Source organism: Mucor velutinosus, assembly GCF_035048745.1.
Source record: "Mucor velutinosus strain NIH1002 chromosome Unknown tig00000093, whole genome shotgun sequence".
Classification (NCBI taxonomy): Eukaryota; Fungi; Mucoromycota; class Mucoromycetes; order Mucorales; family Mucoraceae; genus Mucor; species Mucor velutinosus.
The window spans coordinates 2350838-2372245 of record NW_027041907.1 but is presented as its reverse complement, the minus strand read 5'-3'; the positions used below and the strand labels follow the sequence as shown (position 1 = coordinate 2372245).

The 21408-nt window shown below is 39.7% G+C and overlaps 5 protein-coding genes across 5 annotated transcripts; 3 read left to right on the top strand and 2 right to left on the bottom strand.

The window, feature by feature from the left end:
- Positions 1-1571: 1571 nt before the first annotated feature.
- ATC70_002530 (uncharacterized protein) lies at positions 1572-4194 on the top strand (the record flags this gene model as incomplete). Its single annotated transcript, XM_064821903.1, has 4 exons — positions 1572-1691; positions 1756-1801; positions 1862-3590; positions 3726-4194. The coding sequence occupies 4 exons, from the start codon at positions 1572-1574 to the stop codon at positions 4192-4194; spliced, it is 2364 nt and encodes a 787-aa protein (XP_064681589.1).
- A 126-nt stretch (positions 4195-4320) lies between these two features.
- ATC70_002529 (uncharacterized protein) lies at positions 4321-6169 on the top strand (the record flags this gene model as incomplete). The annotated part of the gene is made up of 3 exons (XM_064821902.1): positions 4321-5052; positions 5104-5296; positions 5355-6169. 3 exons carry the CDS (start codon positions 4321-4323, stop codon positions 6167-6169), a joined length of 1740 nt encoding a protein of 579 aa, XP_064681588.1.
- Positions 6170-12252: 6083 nt separating this feature from the next.
- Positions 12253-13039, bottom strand: ATC70_002528 (uncharacterized protein; the record flags this gene model as incomplete). The annotated part of the gene is made up of 2 exons (XM_064821901.1): positions 12253-12336; positions 12401-13039. 2 exons carry the CDS (start codon positions 13037-13039, stop codon positions 12253-12255), a joined length of 723 nt encoding a protein of 240 aa, XP_064681587.1.
- Positions 13040-13219: 180 nt separating this feature from the next.
- ATC70_002527 (uncharacterized protein) lies at positions 13220-14383 on the bottom strand (the record flags this gene model as incomplete). The annotated part of the gene is made up of 3 exons (XM_064821900.1): positions 13220-13958; positions 14013-14271; positions 14323-14383. 3 exons carry the CDS (start codon positions 14381-14383, stop codon positions 13220-13222), a joined length of 1059 nt encoding a protein of 352 aa, XP_064681586.1.
- A 700-nt stretch (positions 14384-15083) lies between these two features.
- ATC70_002526 (uncharacterized protein) lies at positions 15084-17080 on the top strand (the record flags this gene model as incomplete). The annotated part of the gene is made up of 10 exons (XM_064821899.1): positions 15084-15252; positions 15311-15390; positions 15448-15512; positions 15572-15789; positions 15848-15962; positions 16020-16250; positions 16311-16375; positions 16434-16462; positions 16516-16825; positions 16884-17080. The coding sequence occupies 10 exons, from the start codon at positions 15084-15086 to the stop codon at positions 17078-17080; spliced, it is 1479 nt and encodes a 492-aa protein (XP_064681585.1).
- Between the last annotated feature and the right edge of the window lie 4328 nt (positions 17081-21408).

Here is a 21408-nt window from a genome sequence, read left to right as displayed (position 1 = left end):
TTCCCTTGCTACTACAAGGCAACAATGGCCAAAAATCGATGATCCACTCGTTCCCCAAAAAATTGCTAATGAGTGATTCATAACTTAAAGCCATGTCGTAGAACACGATAGCACTTGTTTTTAAGCCAATATCATGCTTGGTTGACGAGATATGAGCAATGAATGACTCGAAATTCACAATTAGGAAGATGGTGGAATTGCTACGTCAAGTTACTTTATGAGATTGGATTAGATGGATTGTGATTGCCTATCTCGAGACGTATGATTGACCATTTCTCTGATTTTACTTTAACGAAAATGGTCAGATCTAGAGTATGTTTTCATTTCGTAGGTTTATTTGCTACCAAATTTAGTGACATATAATGCCCATCGTTTGTGCAAAACAAATATCATCGCTGGAGCATTCACTCAACTGTTCTTATCTATAAATGTAAAAAGATAGCGAGCTTGAAATGCAACAGATGCTTATGCGTTCATATATAAATTTTAAGAATAGAATGGACGCCTGCGCACAGGGACTAATCAAGATCTCCATGAGATGAAAAGCGTGGTACCACGAGCATGAACTGATTTAGAGCACAGCTTTACAATATACATATTTTTTTTCTTGTATAATTAATCTTTATTGATAGCTGGCAGGCTCAACTACCGAAATGCTGCTTTGTAGCAAGTATTCAAAGGTGAATGCTAAGCTATTGAGGCTTGTAGCGTACTGTCAGTACCGTTTAAATGCTAGTGCAGAGTCGGCACAGTGCACAAAAACGTTCCTACCTCTTGATGGTTTGCAGGCTGCTGTCAGCTGTTTGGTGGAAAAGCATGTCTGTAGATATCAAAGGTGTATTGCACATTTTATCAGTAGTTATTTGAATGCACATGGCTGTTTGGACATCTGATTGCCTGCAAGATATGGTGCTTCTCCATAAAATACTGCAACCCCTGATTGAGAACGTTACTGACACATCTGAACAGCTTTACCATTACATTGGATAACTGGCTCGGGTTTACATTGAAAGACCCTACTGAACGGTTCCAAATTAATTTATATGTTTGTTCATGCATTGATGGGTCATGTATAAATGCCTCAACCGCTTGCTCTATCATACAAAGTTGCAAGTTGTTTATAGGTCAATACGCACCGAATGCCATTTGCAAAGCTACTCTTCAGGACTGATGCAGATTGGATTATTACCCAAGAACAAAAGAATTGCCTTCACTATTGATTAGCATCTCATGCCCTAATCGTACACATCATCCAACTCGCTAAAGCATCCATATTACCATGGAGAATGCAGATGGCTTTCCCCAAGCACTCTTATTCGCAACGTCTCGTCCTACTTGGCGCATCCAGCACAGCACCATCTAATATACAGCCAATAAACGATTCATCATCATTTGATTTAATGTACTATTTTTTTTTATTTATATAGCTATGGTATCAAATATAAATAAAGCTTTTTTTTTTTACTATATCGTTCTCTTTCTTTTCTCTCTCTCTCTCTCTCTCTCTCTCTCTCTCTCTCTCTCTCTCTCTCTCTCTCTCTCTCTTCTTGATCTAAACTTTACATATAACCATGCAATCTACCATTCATGTGCTAGATGACCCGACTGTAGATGTTCATGCACCAGCCAAAACTTACTATACCACAGGCAACAATGCTGGTGGAGTCATCAGCCGATTAAAGACGCTCAAGGTAAGAGCTGATATGGCATGAGCACCCTATTGAATGTGTCCATTCATTAGACATGTACTATTAGGACAAATCACAAGATTTACCACCACGCAAAAGACGGGCTTCCTATGGTAAATGTTTCATCACGGACTACATAAAAAGGAAATCCCGAATACTAACAAATCAAGCAGATGACAAGAATAAAGCACAAAAATTCTTGATTGACGTAAAGGAGACTCAGCGCATTTTGGTGGAACAGGAAGATACAGATGGCGATTTCCAAATCACAGTAAACGATCTTGGACCCAAATCATTTTCAGTGGGCACAGCAGATTCAGGAGGCTATCGCCGCATTGAAATACGTGGCACTTACATGCTATCCAACTTGCTGCAAGAACTTGCCCTGGCGGATGACTATGGCCGTAAACACATTGTGTTGGATGAAGCCCGTCTTAATGAGAACCCAGTGGATAGGCTATCGCGGATGATCAAGTACAACTTTTGGGATGGGTTGACACGTCGCATTGATGCAGAGGGCTTGGAGTTCATTTGTGCAGATACAAAGAACCGCTCTGCCGACCATAATCCTCGGATCTATATACCCTTTGATCTAGATGAGATATTCGAGTACTACAAACGAGTGGCAGCCGCACGACCCCATTTAAGGTTACAAGTGGAAAGGTTACCCAAGGACATCACACCCGAGTACGTCAAAAGCATCAATGATAGACCTGGCATTTTGACACTGGCCATGAAAAAGGAGTATGACCATGGCACCAAGCAGCAAGTATGGCGAGGCGTGCCGTTTGTTGTGCCAGGCGGTCGATTCAACGAAATGTATGGTTGGGATTCTTACTTTATTGCATTGGGGCTATTGGTGGATGGTCGCACAGAACTAGCTCAAAACATGGTAGATAACTTTGTTTATCAGATTCAGCATTACGGCAAGATACTGAATGCAAACCGATCCTACTATCTGTCTCGCTCTCAGCCTCCCTTTTTGACGGACATGGCGTTGCGTGTCTACCACAAGCTGGATCAATCCACAACAGGCAAGAAGCTGGAGAATCTGGCCTGGTTGGCCAACGTGTTTCAAACAGCCATCAAGGAATACAATCAAGTGTGGATGTCTGAACCTCGCTATGATAGCAAGACGGGCTTGTCCAGATTCAGGCCTGAGGGTCTAGGTATACCTCCAGAGACTGAAGCTTCTCATTTCGATCATGTGATTCAACCGTATGCTGTAGAAGCAAGTTTGACCATACAGGAATACATGGAGCAATACAACAACGGCACTATCAAGGAGCCTCGACTGGACGAGTACTTTTTGCATGATCGGGCTGTTCGAGAATCCGGCCATGACACGACCTACCGATACGAAAAGGTGTGTGCCAACCTAGCTACCATTGATCTAAATTCGCTGCTGTACAAGTATGAAACAGATATTGCAGATACCATTGATCTCTTGTTTGATGGTGAGCTCTCATTCACAGATGACAGCAGCAACACACTGGCCAAACACCACGCTCGAGAATGGCGACGACGGGCCACTGTAAGAAAGGAGAGAATCAACACCTATCTCTGGAACGAAGAAAAGAGCCTTTACTATGACTATGATACCGCGCTGGAAAAGCAAATCAACTATGAATCTGTTACAGCATTCTGGGCCATGTGGGCCAAATGTGCTAGTCCTGAACAGGCAGACAAGATGGTCCGGCATTCATTACACAAATTCGAAGCACTGGGAGGTTTGGTGTCTGGCACAGAAGAATCAAGAGGCATTACATCACTGGATCGGCCCAATCGACAATGGGATTTCCCCTTTGGATGGGGCCCTCATCAAATCATGGCTTGGAAAGCGTTTGAAAACTATGGGAAGCAGGATATCGCGGAAAGAGTATCTTACCGTTGGCTGTATACGTACGTGTTTGTCTGTGTGTGTGTGTGTGTGTGTGTGTGTGTGTGTGTGTGTGTGTGTGTGTGTGTGTGTGTGTGTGTGTGTGTGTGTGTGTGTGTGTTTGTTTGTTTGTTGTTCATTTTGCTGTTCCAATCTAGTATCACCAAATCGTTTGTGGATTTCAATGGTGTTGTACCCGAGAAATACGATATTGTGGGCATGACACATAAAGTCGAGGTGGAGTACGGTAACGTGGGCATCGATTTCAAATACGTGCCAAGAGAGGGATTTGGGTGGATGAACGCTTCGTATCAGATTGGCCTGTCGCTGATTAGCACCAAGATGCGTCGTGCTTTGGGTACGTGCACACATCCAGACTTGTTCTATGAAAAGACGCTCAAGACGGCCAAGGATCCAGAGGAGGTTTCCAGACAGTTGAGACATAGAAAGTCGGCAGAATCAGCCGCGAGAAAGATTACACACAATGGCCAAATTACAGCAGCCATCACAAAGATTGGAGGCAGCGGCAGTGGTGGCAGTGGTCATCACAACCATATCATGCCCATGAATGACGCGGACGTCTTGTTCCTAGAACTCACAGAGCCACCTAAAAAGCAGCGCTCCTAATATGGGAGGTTTGGTCGATTTACCAATGTTATTCTGGAGGGAAAGAATGTTGGCATTTTTAATATAATAAATCTTGATTGTACCATGACATGTCTCTTTTCTCTCTGTCTTTATACAGCCTAGAAAATGAAACATGGGTCCATTACAGCCATCATCTGTTGTGTGTTGATGCACAGTGGTTTGAGCAATGCAGCAGATACGCCTCAGCTCAGATCACCGCAATGTGTAACCGACTTGACGAGGATACAGGTCAATATGATGCATCATTTCAACGGCATCTTTGGTGATTTCATCACCAAGAATAGCAATGAAGCAACAGAAGCCTCCATGTATGGCCCCATTGCAGCATTCAACATTACTTCCAATGGCTACAATTACAACTCAAAAGCAAAGATGGACTGTGGATCCAGCAATACTATGCTGCGGCTGGGACTCATGTCCAAGCATGCAGACATCCAAGGCGATGTCAATAGCGATGTATGGACAGAAAGCGGTAGTATTGATACAAGAGGTACAAAAAATTGTGTTTTTGCTGCGTTGCCTCGTGTGCAGCATCCCAATGAAGACTTGGTGCAATCGCTGTTCTCATTTGCACCCACCACCATCAAAAAGACATCGGCCAAGTTGTCTACCCTGGCACCGGATACTGCTATTACCTCTGTTGCCAATGGCCTGGTATCGCCTAGCAGAGCTCGTTCCTTTGTTGGATATCGTATCTTAAAGCTGCCTGCTTGTTCTGATAGAGGGTGTGCAGCCACTAGCAAAGTGGAGACACAGCCCAGTGTGCTTCGAGGCAGCAACACATGGATGGGACAGTATAAGAATGGCGTTTTACCAGATGAGATGATTGTGTTTAATGTGAGTTGTTGTCTAATTCGTATTTACCTGGCACTCACACTGACGTATCAGGTCCCTGTCTATGTGGGTGGTACCTTTACCATTTCCACGCTTGATGTCAACAAGGGTATTTCTCCTTGTCAAGCTATTTTCAACTTTTACGCTGTCGACCAAGCTGGCATGCCAGTATCTGATCCCAATGCATTCTTTACACTGATTCGATCTCCTGGTGTTACAATTGCAGGTACTATTCTTGCTCCTCAAGGTAGGCTATTATATGCCATACTGCGAGAGGAACACTACTCAATCAATCGTATTCTAAGCTCGCATCATTGATACATCCACTGGCTATTTTGGAGGACAACTCATTACCTTACAGAGCTATGAAGGACATGGTGCAGACATAAAGGATTTTGATTCAGTCAGTCATGAACAATGTACATCTCGATCTCTTTGTTGGCCCATGGTTAAAGCACCCAGAGTAGTGACAGCAGTAGTGACAGCAACAGCCAGGGAAACCTTTGTCTCAACGATCAAAACGGATCGTGCTGCTACTGCTGCGACAATGGCCGAAAACAGAGCTGCTGTTGTCTTAACACCTGCGCCTGTAGTGGTTACCAAAACAGTGACAATGAGCTTACCCTCCAACAGTCGTCAAACAAATGTATACGAACCAGTCGAGTTTTATGCTGATGAGAATGAGGAAGAAGGTGAGAAAGAGGAGGAGGAAGACAAGCCTATTGACTGTGGCAAAGAAGAGCAAGAAATCGAAATAGAGACTAAACGAGAAATGAAGATTATCCATGAAACACCCATGCATAGACATGCAATCACTCATTACAGTGAAAACGTATACACCACGACAGTCATGACAGAAGAGCTTCAAGTAGGCGTCGCTCTTGATTTTGTAACCATATTGGAGCCTATCACATTCACATCAAGCTCTACTGATGATATCCAAATAGAGTCCATTTCATATATGGCTATTGAAACACTTGGCCTTCCTAGTGTTATGGCATATGGTTGTCAAGACGAGGAAGAACGGGAGGAGGATAATGAAGAACACCATCACCACAAATATCACAAGCACCACAAAAGAAATAAGCATTGGAGCAACAAGGACCAAGGCGGCACATAAGACAAAGTTGTCCGTTATCATTGGCAAGACAGTTTTGAAATAACTGTATGTGTTACGTATATTAACGAAGGACTGGGTGTGTTACACCTTAGGAATGATAAACAAACATCAATAAACTGGTATTTCATCTATAAGTATGTCAATCCTTATACTGATAGCGCGGGGTAGCGATGAAAAGCCATTGAGTGTGCGTTTATGTCTTGAACTCTAACGTTGCTGAAAAATAAGCTCGCATTGCTTCTGGTGAGCTTTACATCATGGCTTGCATGGATTCATGCTCATGAAGAGTAACCACAGAAGCAACAAGATCGCCACATTATCAAGTATATCAGAGACTACTAGCCGGTCAATCTCGCTACGCTCGATGACGGCGTCGCCCTGTGGGCTCTCGCCGAGGCCGCCTTTATAAGGAAAAACTCCCAAAAAAAAGAAATCATTCGGGCTAAGCAATTGTAATTTCAACTCCATGATCCCCATTTGATCGGCATCGCAACCATCATTGTTAACATCATTGTCATTATCAGAAAGGCATTTGGGCCAGTCATCAGCAGCGCCACCCGCTAAAATTAATTGTAACTCAGTTTATCTTTTCTACTCAAAATTGGCCAAATTTCATCTTTGTCGACTTCTTTAATCTATTTTGTGATATTCAACTATATAGATGGTGATGATCACCCTGTGCTTCCTGATACATTATTGAAGTACTTTTCAAGGCGCTTCCAATGGTGCCAAGTAAGGTAGATGTTTTGACTGAACTAACTGAGCAATTCCAGAAAATATGAAACGAGGTTTTTGGGCAAAATTTCGAAATTTTGCATATGAAGACCTGATAAAAATGGTTTCAGAGGTTGCTTTGGATCGAGAGAATCATTTTGATTTAATATATACCATAGTAAAAGTCTTCATTTTCAAGGCGAAAAATGCGATCGTTTGATTTTCGATGAAAACAAATTTTTTTTTTGTATGGAGGAAGGCAGGCTACCACTCGTATTTATTATGTTATTAACATGCTACCAAAAGACTATTCTACCTAAAACGATCAGTCTATAAGTGTGTACACAAGAGGGGCAAGAAGGGCATGACTACTAATTTGAATTGTTACTGGGGTAAAGAGTCTGTTCCCACGAGAAGGACCCAGGAGGTTTTTGACTAAGGATAGTACTGTCAGCACTTGATCAGATGGTTATCGCGAGAGAACAAAGATACTCGACCGAAGCTGCAAGCAAGAGAGAGAGCAATCAGAACCACACCAACAACAAAGCAAACGCCCACGTTAGTGAAACTCATTATCCACAGTTGAGAGCAGAAGAGACTCGGTAGATGTGATAAATCACATACCCTGGCTACTCCTGACGTTATTCTATGTTGAAAAAAACCTTGGTAAGGGAAAAACATAGCGACTATGTACTCTGTCAACTATCGAGTTGGGAGAGACCATAATGTGCGCTACTACCGCACAAAACTAGGGAATCACCCCGTTTGACCAAAAATTTCGTAGAAAAGGGGAAAGAAAGGTGATTTTCGATGAAAACCATGAGGTACCCCTCTTGGTTTTTAGTCAATTTTTGGCCCAAAAAGTTGAGCAAACGTGTCAGGATGTTACTACTGCTCGATTACAATTGTTTGGCATCATTCCGGCGGCTCAGAAAGGCCTACATGTCAAGATAATATAAAGACTTGAAAGCTGTCAAATATGGTTATGTTTTGCTCTAAAGCTTTTATTTACACGATATTTATTACATCTTTGGTAGGTGAAATTTTATGGATGGCCAGTTCTTCCGCCTGTGCAATAATCTCTAATTCGACTAGGAGGCGTATTGATTTTGGTAAAGCTAATTCATGCAAATTTTGATGCATTATGTTGTTGGTAAGCTTATTAATAATGAAAATGAGAAACCGCTGAGCTGGCAGCTTGAATACTATAGTTTGGCATCTTTTCTTCGCTACATAAAAACACTCATTAAGGTCAATACTATCAAGTGTTGGATTAGATGCTTGATTGCCATGGTGTTGAGCCTTCGCTTTGGTACCATAAAAACCTTATTTAACGCAATGTTGTTAAACGTTGGAATAGGTGCTTAGTAGCATCTTTGCTTTGCTACGGTAGAACCCTCTTATAGGTCAATCTTACCAAATGTTGAATTAGATGCATTATACTGTTGGTGGGAGGGCCAAGCTTCTCCTTCAGAAGATTTCCTTTTCAATACTGGCTATGCCGTTGGTTTTTTCGAACTTTGTACGATGCTCTATGCCTTATGTCTCTCTGATCTCAGTTAGGCCGCTCCAAAGATTTCTTTTATAGCTTTCCATGTTATATACTATAGTATTCCTTCCAAGTGTGGGTGCCACTTGATGCGTATTTTAATTCTGTACCAATTTTCGTGGCCAATATAGTTTTATTCGCGATTGTTTGACAATGTTTCTGCCTAAAAGGTCGTAAAATACAGGATCTTGAATAAAATCATAAAAGGAACGTGCATTTGGACCTTAAAATTTCTACATCATAATAGATCCAAAGTAAAGCTATCCAACGGTTTTAGTTCTCTCTAAATCCAATGAGTATTTGTTGAGATACGACCAAAAAAGGTTTTCGTGCAAATTCACTAATTTTTGTCCAAAATTTGCCTGTAATAGCAAGGCAAAAATCTGAATAGCAATTTTTTGAAAATACAAAACTGCTGATTCCTCATAATATAATTATGTTAGAGCTTCAAGGAATAGCTCATTCGATAGGAATCTTTTGGCTCTACAATATGATAGGTATTACAGGTAGAGTTTTGATGGCCAAAGCTTGATAATCTCTCAGAAACTACCGAAAAAACGCAAAATCTATTCTATCAAAAACCAGCCTAATAGATTTGGTCAAAGCTCTCAAAACTGGTATCATTCGATTCTTCTTTAAACTTTATCCTAAGTTTGGTTTAGCTGGAACGCAGTTTTATTATCAGAATTGCTTGATTTCGACATCAAGCGATTTCAGAGATCTATGAATCCTCGTTTTGAGCATTATGGAAGCTGGGCTATTGATGGTTTAAAATACCGCTTTTCTTTAGTATGCGGCTCAATTGGAACGCAAAATTTGCTACCTTTCCAAATACAACCTCTTAATTGCAAGTGATAGATCGATAGGTAAGGTGTTGGCTAAACTTGTAATGAAAACCGCAAACTCCTATCTTGCTTTGCTACCCTGTAGCAAGCGACCAAATTCCTATTGTCTACTTTATCTGTACTGATACCAGTGACGGCTTTTAGCCGCAGCTTTCTATTAACATTCCTCCCTCCCTCCCTTTTTTATCATTAGCATTCTCCCCTCGTTTTTTATTGCATTTTGTAAACCTATCATTCATAAAACAACGCTACTTTTGTCGATGGAACTAAAGTACGTATAGCTGACAACTGCGCAATAGACGTAGAATACAATGTTAACGCGTTTTATACTGTCGTTGTACTTGGAATAGCTCCAATAATTCAGGCTTCATTTCTAGTCTCTTGCTGAACCCTTGCTACGCACTTGCTGGTGGCTGTTTCGATGGTCTATTGTTGCTTCTGTAATCCTTTCCTGGTATTTTCTTGTCCTTTGATCTCTTGTCTCTGGTGTATGGCTGTTTTCTGGTTCATCTTTGGCTGTGGTAATAAGTGGTAAGTAATTGTTTCTTCTGGTTGCAATAATGAACGTTTTTATTATTGCTTCCTTTCTCGTAATAATGCATTCATCATCATGATGTTTGCTTTGCTGCGTTTTTTTTTCTCTTTCATCAGCTGTGATATGATCAGCTCAACGAGTAGTACTTGCAATGTTGTTACTTTGTATGTCATGTACGAACAACAACAAGCATGATGCACTGCCATATATTTGTATTACTCTTGTGATACTTTGTAATATGGCCGTGGTTTGTTGTTTGTGTTGCCTCTGCCGCTTCACATAAAACGACATTAGCTATTATGTTGTATTATACACTCATACTACTGTTGCTCTTGCAATTGTGCGTGTTTGTGTTGCTTTACATCCGACTATTATCATACATGTTACTCATTTATGTATTCTTGTTTTTTTTTGCAACAAGAATATAGTTTAAACTTTGTTGTGCAAAGAATGTAACATTTTTGATGTCGTATTCATGATATGCTTTTCGTTGATTCATTTTGTATGAGTGTTTCTTTTTTAGCCTACAAACTACTATACCCCTATAGTAGTATGTTCTTTTCTTCTTTCTTTTATTCTTATTATGTTTCTTTGAAGCATATCTTTTTTACGTTGTGTACATGTGCCTATCACTGAAGCTCAACAAGACTTTATCCGACACCAGGAGGTGGATAGGCTGCCTCCACTTGGTTATTGCTACTTACTTTAGTGATGATTGAGGGTCTCAATGCCAGAATCTAAAGCTAGGTGGTGTAAGTAAGGCATGCTCTAGCACCTGAGGGAAATTTTATGATAGCTGCGGCTATAATGCTATTATAGCGGCGCTTAAAATTTTGCCTCACATCAAAACAGGGGGAAACCCTCGCAAAAAAAATTTTAGGTCAGCGGAGTTTTTAAGCGATCTGATTGGCTGAGGAGTCGGAGCAGCGAAGGTCTACAACTAGTTGATATCCTGTTAATTTAGCATTTAATATGATTTTGTAATTGTAATAAAAGGATATCCAAATAAACTGTTTTGTATCAAATAGTAAGACAAGGTGCAGCTATTTGATTTGGCAGCTATTTGATTTGGCATCCATTAAATAGCTTCATATAAGGTATTTTTTAAATTTATTATGTGTATGTGGTAATTTATCAAGGACAAAATGTAAATTAAAACAGCATGAGTGATATAATATGAAAGTGAGGAATCACAGCATTTCCTATTTTGGCTCAGCTGTCAAACAGTATGTTATGTCAAAATACAATGTAAAATTGAATCTGCCAAAGAATTACACTTTTATTGAGAATGCATCCCAAGAATGCATTTATATACTTTTCATTATGCTAGGGTTTACAGCATGATGATGAACTATAATACAAATAGGTTTACTGTCTACCCAACAATTGATTTGTAAATCATGATTAGCATGATTTACCCAAAGGACCTAAGAATAGCCTAAAACCTTCAGTGTGAGACCTTGCTATGACATTTGATATAACACAGTAATCCACCAAGTATAATAATGCAATTTAAAAGTTGGAACGTTGATTCTTCAAACGTATTTTTTCTAAGAAAAAAAACCATTTATTGTCGCTACCAGTCTATACCAAACTTATACGGATTTAGACAGTGATAAATTGAATGATATCTAACGCATATTCTAAATACAAAGAATAAACTGTTTATAGTTTGTAGCTTATAAAGGGTGCTTCATACTACTACAGAAACAAGGAATAATTATTTGAACAAAATCAGACATAAAAACTAAAGATTTGCTAATGAAGACGAGATCTACCCCTACTATTTGCATCAATTCGAGTTAGTGATGTTGTTTGGTGAATTTCGACTTCTTATGAGATTGCTTTTAGATAACTATTTTTATTACACTAATAAAAACTTATGGCTAGCGACGCCAACGTACTTGTTGCGCATTATTTCGTAGTAATGTCTTTGATTTTTACCAAACTGCTGATAATCCGTCTAGTATTTATCAACAGGATCAAGACAGACTTTATGATTTTCTATTCCTGCAAAAAGTGTTTGTAGCAGTGTCATCTTGAAGAAGGACGCTGGATGGATGTAGTGACAATAGTGGTAATCGCCTATGAAGAGTATCTTTGCATTGCATGTTTTACCAAAGAATTAGACAACATAGCTATCAGCCAAGCTTCCATGATTTATCCCGTCAAACTAGCTTTGTTTTCAGAGTTATAATGGACACAGCTATTAAAAAGCTTGATAACACATACTAATTGACAAATCCGGATCAATAGTTATTATTGGAATCATAGAACAAAGAGCCTCTCTGCTCATGAGTGCTAGAATGACAAATCCAGTATTATCCATCCAGTATTTTCTATGTTTCCCGACTTAATCACAAACAACCTCCACAGTGTAATTATAAAAATCAGAGCATGATGCATTTCTATTATGTTAATTTATTATACAATACACCAATTACTCTTCTATATCACTATCGCTAATGTTATCATCCTCATCTTCTGTATTCAAGTCGTCTTCTTCCTCTTTAAACATCTTCAGCTATAGAAAGAAAATGCAATCAACTCAACACACAGCTCTACCTCTTTTTGATAAAAGCGCCTACCTCCTCATTATTCATGTCCATTAGATCATCTTCGTCATCCACATCATCTTCTTCATTATCCTCATCTTCATCGACATCATCATCACTTTCACTTTGGTATGGCACCTCCTCCATGTCAGATTCTTCGTCTGATTCGATATCTTTACGATTACGAGCATCGATTTGATTTTGTATAAGATCCAAGCGACCATGCATGGCCAATAACTTGGGGTAAACAGTTAAACGATCATCCAGTTCTTTGTAAAGTGTTGATAATCGCTGCACAACTTCTGGTAGTGTCATGAAATAAGCTGTATGAGTCAAAAGCACAGTCTTGATCCATTCTGTCAAAACAGCATCACGAGCTTGCTGTACATCGAATTGAGCTAATAATTCCTGGAGTAATGGCAACACATTATCCAATGATAGACGACGCACTGTATTACGGATATCCTCCAAGCTTGTGCATTCCTTCTTTAATTCCTCCCAAGATTTCACTTGCTTTATCTCTTGTTGTGCTGCTGATGAACGGATCACACTGAATTTTCCAATATCTTCATTGTGATTGACGATGGCAATGTTTTTGTTTTCTGTATCGGATGCACCCAACACGGAAGATCTTCTACCACCGTTTGCTGCTTTGGATCCTTTCTTTGCCATGATGTGATGTGATTGTGAGTGTGTATATATGTGAGTGTATGCGGAAGAGAATGATGTTTTGAGGCAAGTTTTTTTTTTATTATTTTTTTTTATGGTTTGAAAGAACCAAAAAGGTCACATTCAAGACTGCTAATATGTGCACAGGTGTGTGCTCGACTAAACCACCAGCTGTCAATGGCTTCAAGAGGTTGTAGCATGGATGCCACTATCATCAATGGTCAATTCACACCCCAATCTCGAGGCAATTGGCGAAAATTCGACAAACAAAATTCTTTTCGTTTGTATCCTCTCCAGCATGGGCGATCGAGCAAGTCTGATGCGCGTGTTGATTGAATTTGACCATGCCAAACCCAAAACGGGCTTCTTTAGTAAAGACTGTATAAACATTCCAATCATTGTGTTGCTCTCATCCGCATTGACAAGCTTGAAATCTAACCAGCTATCAATGTAATCCCTGTTACCGTTCTTTTCCTTTTCAAATACATCTGACACTTGATTCACTGCCACAATAGCGACTTGATACTGATCTGCCAGCTTTTTCAACCTGGAACCCAATTCACAGATCTCGCTCATCTTGTCAAACTTGTTTCTCTCGGATGCTGGCTCACTTCGGTAGATGGCACTGATGCTGTCTATCAAGACGACTCTGATGTTGGGATGTCGTTCTAAAAAGACGGGCAGTTGATATGCTAATACTTGATATTGTTCCTCACTGGTGCGAATACGAATTGTATGGATATTGTTTTTGAGTTGTTGCTGCTTGGAAGCTGGGTATTGACTGACGAGTTGATCGAGGCGAGTAGATGGAAATGGACCTTCTGAATGAATGTAGACGGCTGCCCCCTCCAATCCACCTTCTGATTTGGGTTTTTGTGCTGTCAATGCAAGTTGTAGAGCTAATTGCGTCTTCCCAGAAGAGCTTTGGCTTGCGGTTGGTAATCTACATTGTATCGCCAGCTCATCTGCTACTTACCTCTCGCCTACAATCTCTGTCACCATTCCTAGTGATATACCTCCATGCAGCACTTGGTCCATGATGGCATCGCCCGTTGTTAATATCTGTGTGTCTTGTAGCAGCAGTTCATCGCCTGTCTTCATTCTCTTTCTCCAATCATAGACATCTCTTGAAGCATTTCGCAAGATCAAGGATGCTTGAAGGCTGTTTATGCGTAGTAACCTTTGCAAGTCTGCTGAGGATTTGGATAATATATCAGCAGCCGAATCAAGGCCCACTATGTTATATGATCAGTACAGAACCTTGTTTTTTAGCTTGAGATGCGTACACTCTTCTATCTTGTCTAATACACCAAATTGTCGTAAAGTGTCTGTCAATTTTTCGTTCATAAAGATGTTGAAAAAAGAGAGAGAAGGAAGCTGGATGAGTGGTCACTTTGGTTTATGAATACGGCATTCAAGCCACGCTTGGGTATTGTTCCTGGATGCATGATTGCATTTGTGTCATTGGATCAGCAGCAGATGGACAATGGGCGAGTGCGTGCTCTGTTTCTAACAAATGCAGTGAATGGCAAACAAGGCAACTAGCGTAGATATCGGTTGCTCTTATCAGATCATGCTATCTTGATTTATAAATCAAGTACTCAAATACTGTCATTGTTCATCTCGTCTTCAGATTGCTTTTGACCGCATTATAAATCTAGCATTAGAGTGAATTAAACCAAGGGCGTAAAGTGGCAACGAACAATGCGATATTTGCAGTGTGAATGAAACGAAATGAGCTGAATAAGTGTGTGTGTGTGTGTGTGTGTGTGTGTGTGTGTGTATATACAAATAGCCAGCAAATCATGTGGGGCATAAACAGCATGAATTCTACCAAATTCAATTACTATTCTTTTCATCTTTTTTACTTACCTATCCTATGGAGATTTCTAATCCGTATCAACCATTACTGTCGATTGGTAAGTAAAACCATTTGCATTAGGACAAGCAAAGGAGTCGGTTTTATCAAAGGGAGAGGATTATGCACATTATCCGCGTTGATTTGCATCCTTTTCTTGCTGCTTTCTCTTCTTCATATTTACTAACCATGATAAAAGACGGTGGCGAGAACAACAGCCGTATATTGCAGCCAGAAGCTGTGGAAGATCAAGATAGAATGCTAGCTGAAAAGAAACTTATTCGCAAAATAGATACAAGATTATTGCCATTTCTCAGTTTCATGTACTTGTTTTCTTCATTGGACAGATCGAGCTTAGGTGAGCTGTAGCATGCGCTTTTTACAGAGTTCTTTTTTAAAAAACGAATGACCATTAGGAAACGCTGTGCTAGACAACTTTGAACAAGACATTGGTATCACACCTGATCAATTCAACACTTGTGTCACTATCTTTTATGTATGTGGTATCACAAGCGAGTGTCATGTTTCGAGTTGTTTATCATTGTATGTGTAGGCTGGATTTTTGATCTTTCAGATACCAAGCAATATATTGTTAAAACGGTTCACGGCAAAGAGATGGTAACTGTGGATCTGGAACATAAGCATAATCAAAGCGCAAGCTAAATGGGTTTGTATAGGCTGCCTCTGTTGATGATCTGCTGGGGGTCCATTGCCTGTCTTCATGCCACTGTCAAGAGCTATCATCAGTTGATGACATTGCGATTCTTTTTAGGATTCTTTGAAGCTGGTTTTTTCCCTGGTGTGGTGTATTTTCTGACCCTATTTTATAAAAAGAATGAAATGGCTACTCGCATTGCTTTGTTTTGGGGATCCACTGTCGCAGCTCATGCGTATGGTAAGTTGGCATTGCTGCGTCATGATGGAAAAAGGGACAGTAACAAACGTGGCTATAGCTGGTGTATTGGCCTATGGTATTTTACAACTGAGAGGTAATGGCGGCTTGACTGGATGGCAGTGGCTATTTTTGATTGAGGGTATGCCTACTGTGATTGTTGCCGTCATCGCATTGTAAGTCAACATGATTTGATTCATTTTGCAGTGCACCGTTAATGAGTGATTTTGCAGCTTCTACTTGCCTGCTTCTCCATCTACCTGGTCCATCTTTACGGAAGAAGAAAGAATACTAGCAATTGAGAGGCTGAATGAAGACGGCGAGATTACCAATCATCACATCACACTGGGAGATTTAGATGCGTCAAACAAGAAGCAAGCTTTGAAAGCATTGACTGATTGGAAAGTGTGGATGTATATGGTCATGTTCTTCTGTGGCAGTGTACCCAATACAAGCATATCCAAGTAAACGTGGTCATGTACGGTTTTCAGTTATGGAAGAAATTAATCCCTCTTAAAAAACAGCTTCCTGCCCTCCATCGTCAAAGGAATGGGATACGACGATAAACTGTCTGCTAATCTCATGTCAGGTGAGTGCTTTATCTCATAGATGCAAACAACCTGATAACTGATGCAATAGCACCAAAGCTCCCCCTTATGTAGGCGCAGTTTTTGTTGTAAGTACGTAGCATGGATACCAGATCATCTGTCTGATAGATGCTACAAATAGATGGTTGCTGGCGCTTATTCCTCAGATAGACGAAAAGACCGCGCATTTCACGCCATTGCAGGAGCATGCATTTGCATGATTGGGTATATCGTTTTAACAATTTGCACGGAAAGAGCCGAGTTATATACAGGTGTTTGTATTGCAGTAGCTGGTATATTTGTTATCAACCCCATTGTCAATGCCTGGCTGACCAGCAACATTGCGCCTGATATGAAGAAGGGTGTAGCCACAGCAATGGCTGTCTCTGCTAATAATTCTGCTGGCCTTTTGGGATCCAACATTTACAGACATTCAGATGCTCCTCGATACTGTAAGTGGGCCTGCTTTAGACATAATATGAACATGCAAGCTGATTTCTCTTTATTCAGTGCGTGGACATGTTACAAACCTGGTCTTTACTGTGGTGTTTATTTGCCTTGCATTGACGCAACGATACCTTTTACAATGTGCCAATAAGAGGAAGCATGAAGAGAAAGCAAAGCTTACGGCAGATGAACTGCAAGAGACGTTGGACAATGATACGCGAATTGGAGATGAGTCTCTTGTTTTTGCATATAGATTGTAGTTTATTAGTGTCTTGTATCAAACGGAATACGATAATATATCAGACATGTCCGTGGCTGTTGTTTGTGGAGACTCTCTATTGACTATCTCAGTTGTTTCGCGTACGCCTGTGAAAGAGTTGAATACAGAAACTGTGGTTTCTATCACAGTAATGTATGGCTTATCCACTGTCATTGTGGAAGATGCTATCACCATCTCGTTTTCAGTCAGCGTACTTGTAGTCGTGGTTGTAGCTGTGGTTTGGGCAGTGACAGTAGCTGTGATTACAGACGGTGTATATTCAGTTGCAATGTGGCGACAGGGAGGGAGTTTGGAGGAGGTGCTAAGCCCACCCACCAAAAACATAACGCATCTAATTCAACATTTGGTAACATTGACCTATGAGGCAGTTTTACCGTAGCGAAGTGAAGGTGAAAAACCATGATGGCAACTAAGTCTCTAACCCAGCATTTGGTAATATCAATCTTAATGAAGGGTTTACCGTAGCGAAGCAAAGGTGTAAAACCATAATGTTCAAGCAGCAAATTCGGCTTCGCATATCCATCATTAATAAGTTTACCAACACCATAATGCAACAAAATTTGCAAGAATTAGCTTTACCAAAATCAATATACTTTCTATTCAAATTTGAAATTGCACAGGCTGTAGAACTACTCTTACGGAAGATTCCAGCTACCAAAAATGTGATTCATGCAGGGTAAATAAAAGCTATAAAGCAAAACATAACCAAATTTGAAAGCTTCCAGGCCTTCATATCTTGACATATTGGTCTTTCTGAGCCTTCGGAATGACGCCAAACAATTGTACTCGAGCAGTAGTAACATCCTGACGCCTTTGCTCAACTTTTTGAGCCAAAAAAAAACATGGCGAAAAATCGACTAAAAACCATGAGGGGTACCTCATGGTTTTCATCGAAAACCAAACGATCGCGTTTTTCACCTTGAAAATGAAGACTTTTACTATGGTATACGAGCCTTTCAGCACTTCGGGTGGTTTCCTGACCTACGCTTCGCTTCGGTGGAAACCAACCTACGTTCAAACGGCTCGCGCTGCCGCGGGCCTTTGGCTAATATCCCAAAATTAATATAGCTAAAATGTTAGAAGAGGAACCCTGATTGTTGATTGATATATAATCACTAATCATATGAGTGTTTATGCTTCGGATGGTTCTCACCGAAGCGTAGCGAAGGTAGAGAACCAACCTGCGCAGCGGCAGCTCGTGCTACTGATTGCTCTTGCGTATTTTATCAAAATACTGCTACTTTCATTTTGACCCTCCACTTACACATAGTAACCCTTCATATTATCTGTGGATCTGATTCTTATGTGATGTTCTACATCCATATACACGTAGCTACTTCATATACGGGCAAGCAGCATACTGGTATTCCCACTTTTTAGTCCTTAGTGTCCCTAATACAGCAAAGTATGAGTGCATTTGAGCTGAATTTTCTTGCGTTCAAGGCCGTTTTAGATCGTCAGAATAGCCCCAAATGGTTGCTTTCATCTGGCAGTTCCTTTCTGACACTTTTGCTCGACTTTTTGGGGACCAAAAAAACATGGTCAAAAATCGACCAAAAAGCATGAGGTATCCCTCATGGTTTTCATCGAAAATCAAACGATCGCATTTTTCATCTTGATAATGGAGACTTTTACTATAGTATATCTTGAATCAAAATGTTTCTATCAATCCAAAGCAACCTCTGAAATTATCTTTGTGGGACTTTGATATGTAAAATTTCGACATTTTGGCCATAAATCTCTTTTCATATTTTTACAAATCATTCAATAAGTGAATTCAAAACATCTATTTTACTTAGTACCATTGGAAGCGCCTTGAAAAGTACTCCAGGAAAGCTTAAGGAAGCATGGGGTGATTATCATACTTCACTTAGTCGAATCTGCAAAAATAGCTCGATCGAGTCCAAAATTATCAAAATATGTCCAATCTGGAACAGACTATGATTCTGGGTTTGAATTAATTTTGGCTGGTAGGGCCAGCTGGAAAACTCATGCCCTTTTCATAAGGCAATACAGTAGTAAATGCCCTCGAAGCGTATAGAAAGTAGGTGGAAGGTCATAGCACTATCGTTTATAATGATATTTTATTGCCTTCTATATCGTTCATAATGATATTTTATTGCATTCTATATTTAATAACGTTAGTCTGGACATTGACAATGCATGGGTTGCATAAAATGTCTGCAGTAAGTAATGAAATCTCTGAGGCTCTGAGACGTCGCTCAAATAAAACATTGACAGCACTGAGCAGAGGAAAGAGGGTAGAAATTACAGTGGTTTTTGTTGATTGATTGTAAAATCATTATTCTCATATGAGCCAGGTCTGATAGATGCCTTGAAACTCAGGTTCCATATTAGGATTGTAAAGTGCAAAAGTACTGAACATTTATTATGTTATGATATGAGCCAGGTCTGATAGATGCCTTGAAACTCAGGTTCCATATTAGGATTGTAAAGTGCAAAAGTACTGAACATTTATTATGTTATGATATGAGCCAGGTCTGATAGATGCCTTGAAACTCAGGTTCCATATTAGGATTGTAAAGTGCAAAAGTACTGAACATTTATTATGTTATGATATGAGCCAGGTCTGATAGATGCCTTGAAACTCAGGTTCCATATTAGGATTGTAAAGTGCAAAAGTACTGAACATTTATTATGTTATGATATGAGCCAGGTCTGATAGATGCCTTGAAACTCAGGTTCCATATTAGGATTGTAAAGTGCAAAAGTACTGAACATTTATTATGTTATGATATGAGCCAGGTCTGATAGATGCCTTGAAACTCAGGTTCCATATTAGGATTGTAAAGTGCAAAAGTACTGAACATTTATTATGTTATGATATGAGCCAGGTCTGATAGATGCCTTGAAACTCAGGTTCCATATTAGGATTGTAAAGTGCAAAAGTACTGAACATTTATTATGTTATGATATGAGCCAGGTCTGATAGATGCCTTGAAACTCAGGTTCCATATTAGGATTGTAAAGTGCAAAAGTACTGAACATTTATTATGTTATGATATGAGCCAGGTCTGATAGATGCCTTGAAACTCAGGTTCCATATTAGGATTGTAAAGTGCAAAAGTACTGAACATTTATTATGTTATGATATGAGCCAGGTCTGATAGATGCCTTGAAACTCAGGTTCCATATTAGGATTGTAAAGTGCAAAAGTACTGAACATTTATTATGTTATGATATGAGCCAGGTCTGATAGATGCCTTGAAACTCAGGTTCCATATTAGGATTGTAAAGTGCAAAAGTACTGAACATTTATTATGTTATGATATGAGCCAGGTCTGATAGATGCCTTGAAACTCAGGTTCCATATTAGGATTGTAAAGTGCAAAAGTACTGAACATTTATTATGTTATGATATGAGCCAGGTCTGATAGATGCCTTGAAACTCAGGTTCCATATTAGGATTGTAAAGTGCAAAAGTACTGAACATTTATTATGTTATGATATGAGCCAGGTCTGATAGATGCCTTGAAACTCAGGTTCCATATTAGGATTGTAAAGTGCAAAAGTACTGAACATTTATTATGTTATGATATTAAATCAATATGATTCTCTCAATCCAAAGCAACCTCTGAGACCATTTTTATCAGGTCTTCATATGCAAAATTTCGACATTTTGCCCAAAAACCTCGTTTCATATTTTCTGGAATTGCTCAGTTAGTTCAGTCAAAACATCTATCTTACTTGGCACCATTGGAAGCGCCTTGAAAAGTATTTCAATAATGTATTAGGAAGCGTAGGGTAATCATCACAACTTATATAGTCGAATACCACAAAATAGATTAAAGAAGTCGAAACAAGACGAAATCCGTCCAATCTTGAACAGAAAAAAATCTGAGTTTGAATCAATTTTGGCGCTGCTGCTGGCTGACCCAAATGCCTTTCTAATGATGGCAATGATTAGGATGCTGATTAAACGGGAACTATAAATTTGGAAGAACAATCGCTAGCCTAAGTACCTTTTTTTTTGTTCCTGTTGGGGGTTTTCACCCATAAAAATGTCTCTTGTAATGACAATATCTCAAAAAAAGTCGCTATGGATCCTATACAAGTCCTGTATTTACGCATTGCCAGCTTTACGTCGTCATCTTAGGATATTTCTACTACATGAAAAAGTGACATGAAAGGAGAATGTGATATACAAATGCTGCATAAACCTGAACTCTATTTCACATCGTCTCAATGATGGCTTTCGTTTGATATCAAGGTATGCGCAAAGGGGGTGCAAAGGGATACGTCCTCAACTCTATCCCTCTTGGCTCTGATATAACCTTTCTTTCACTA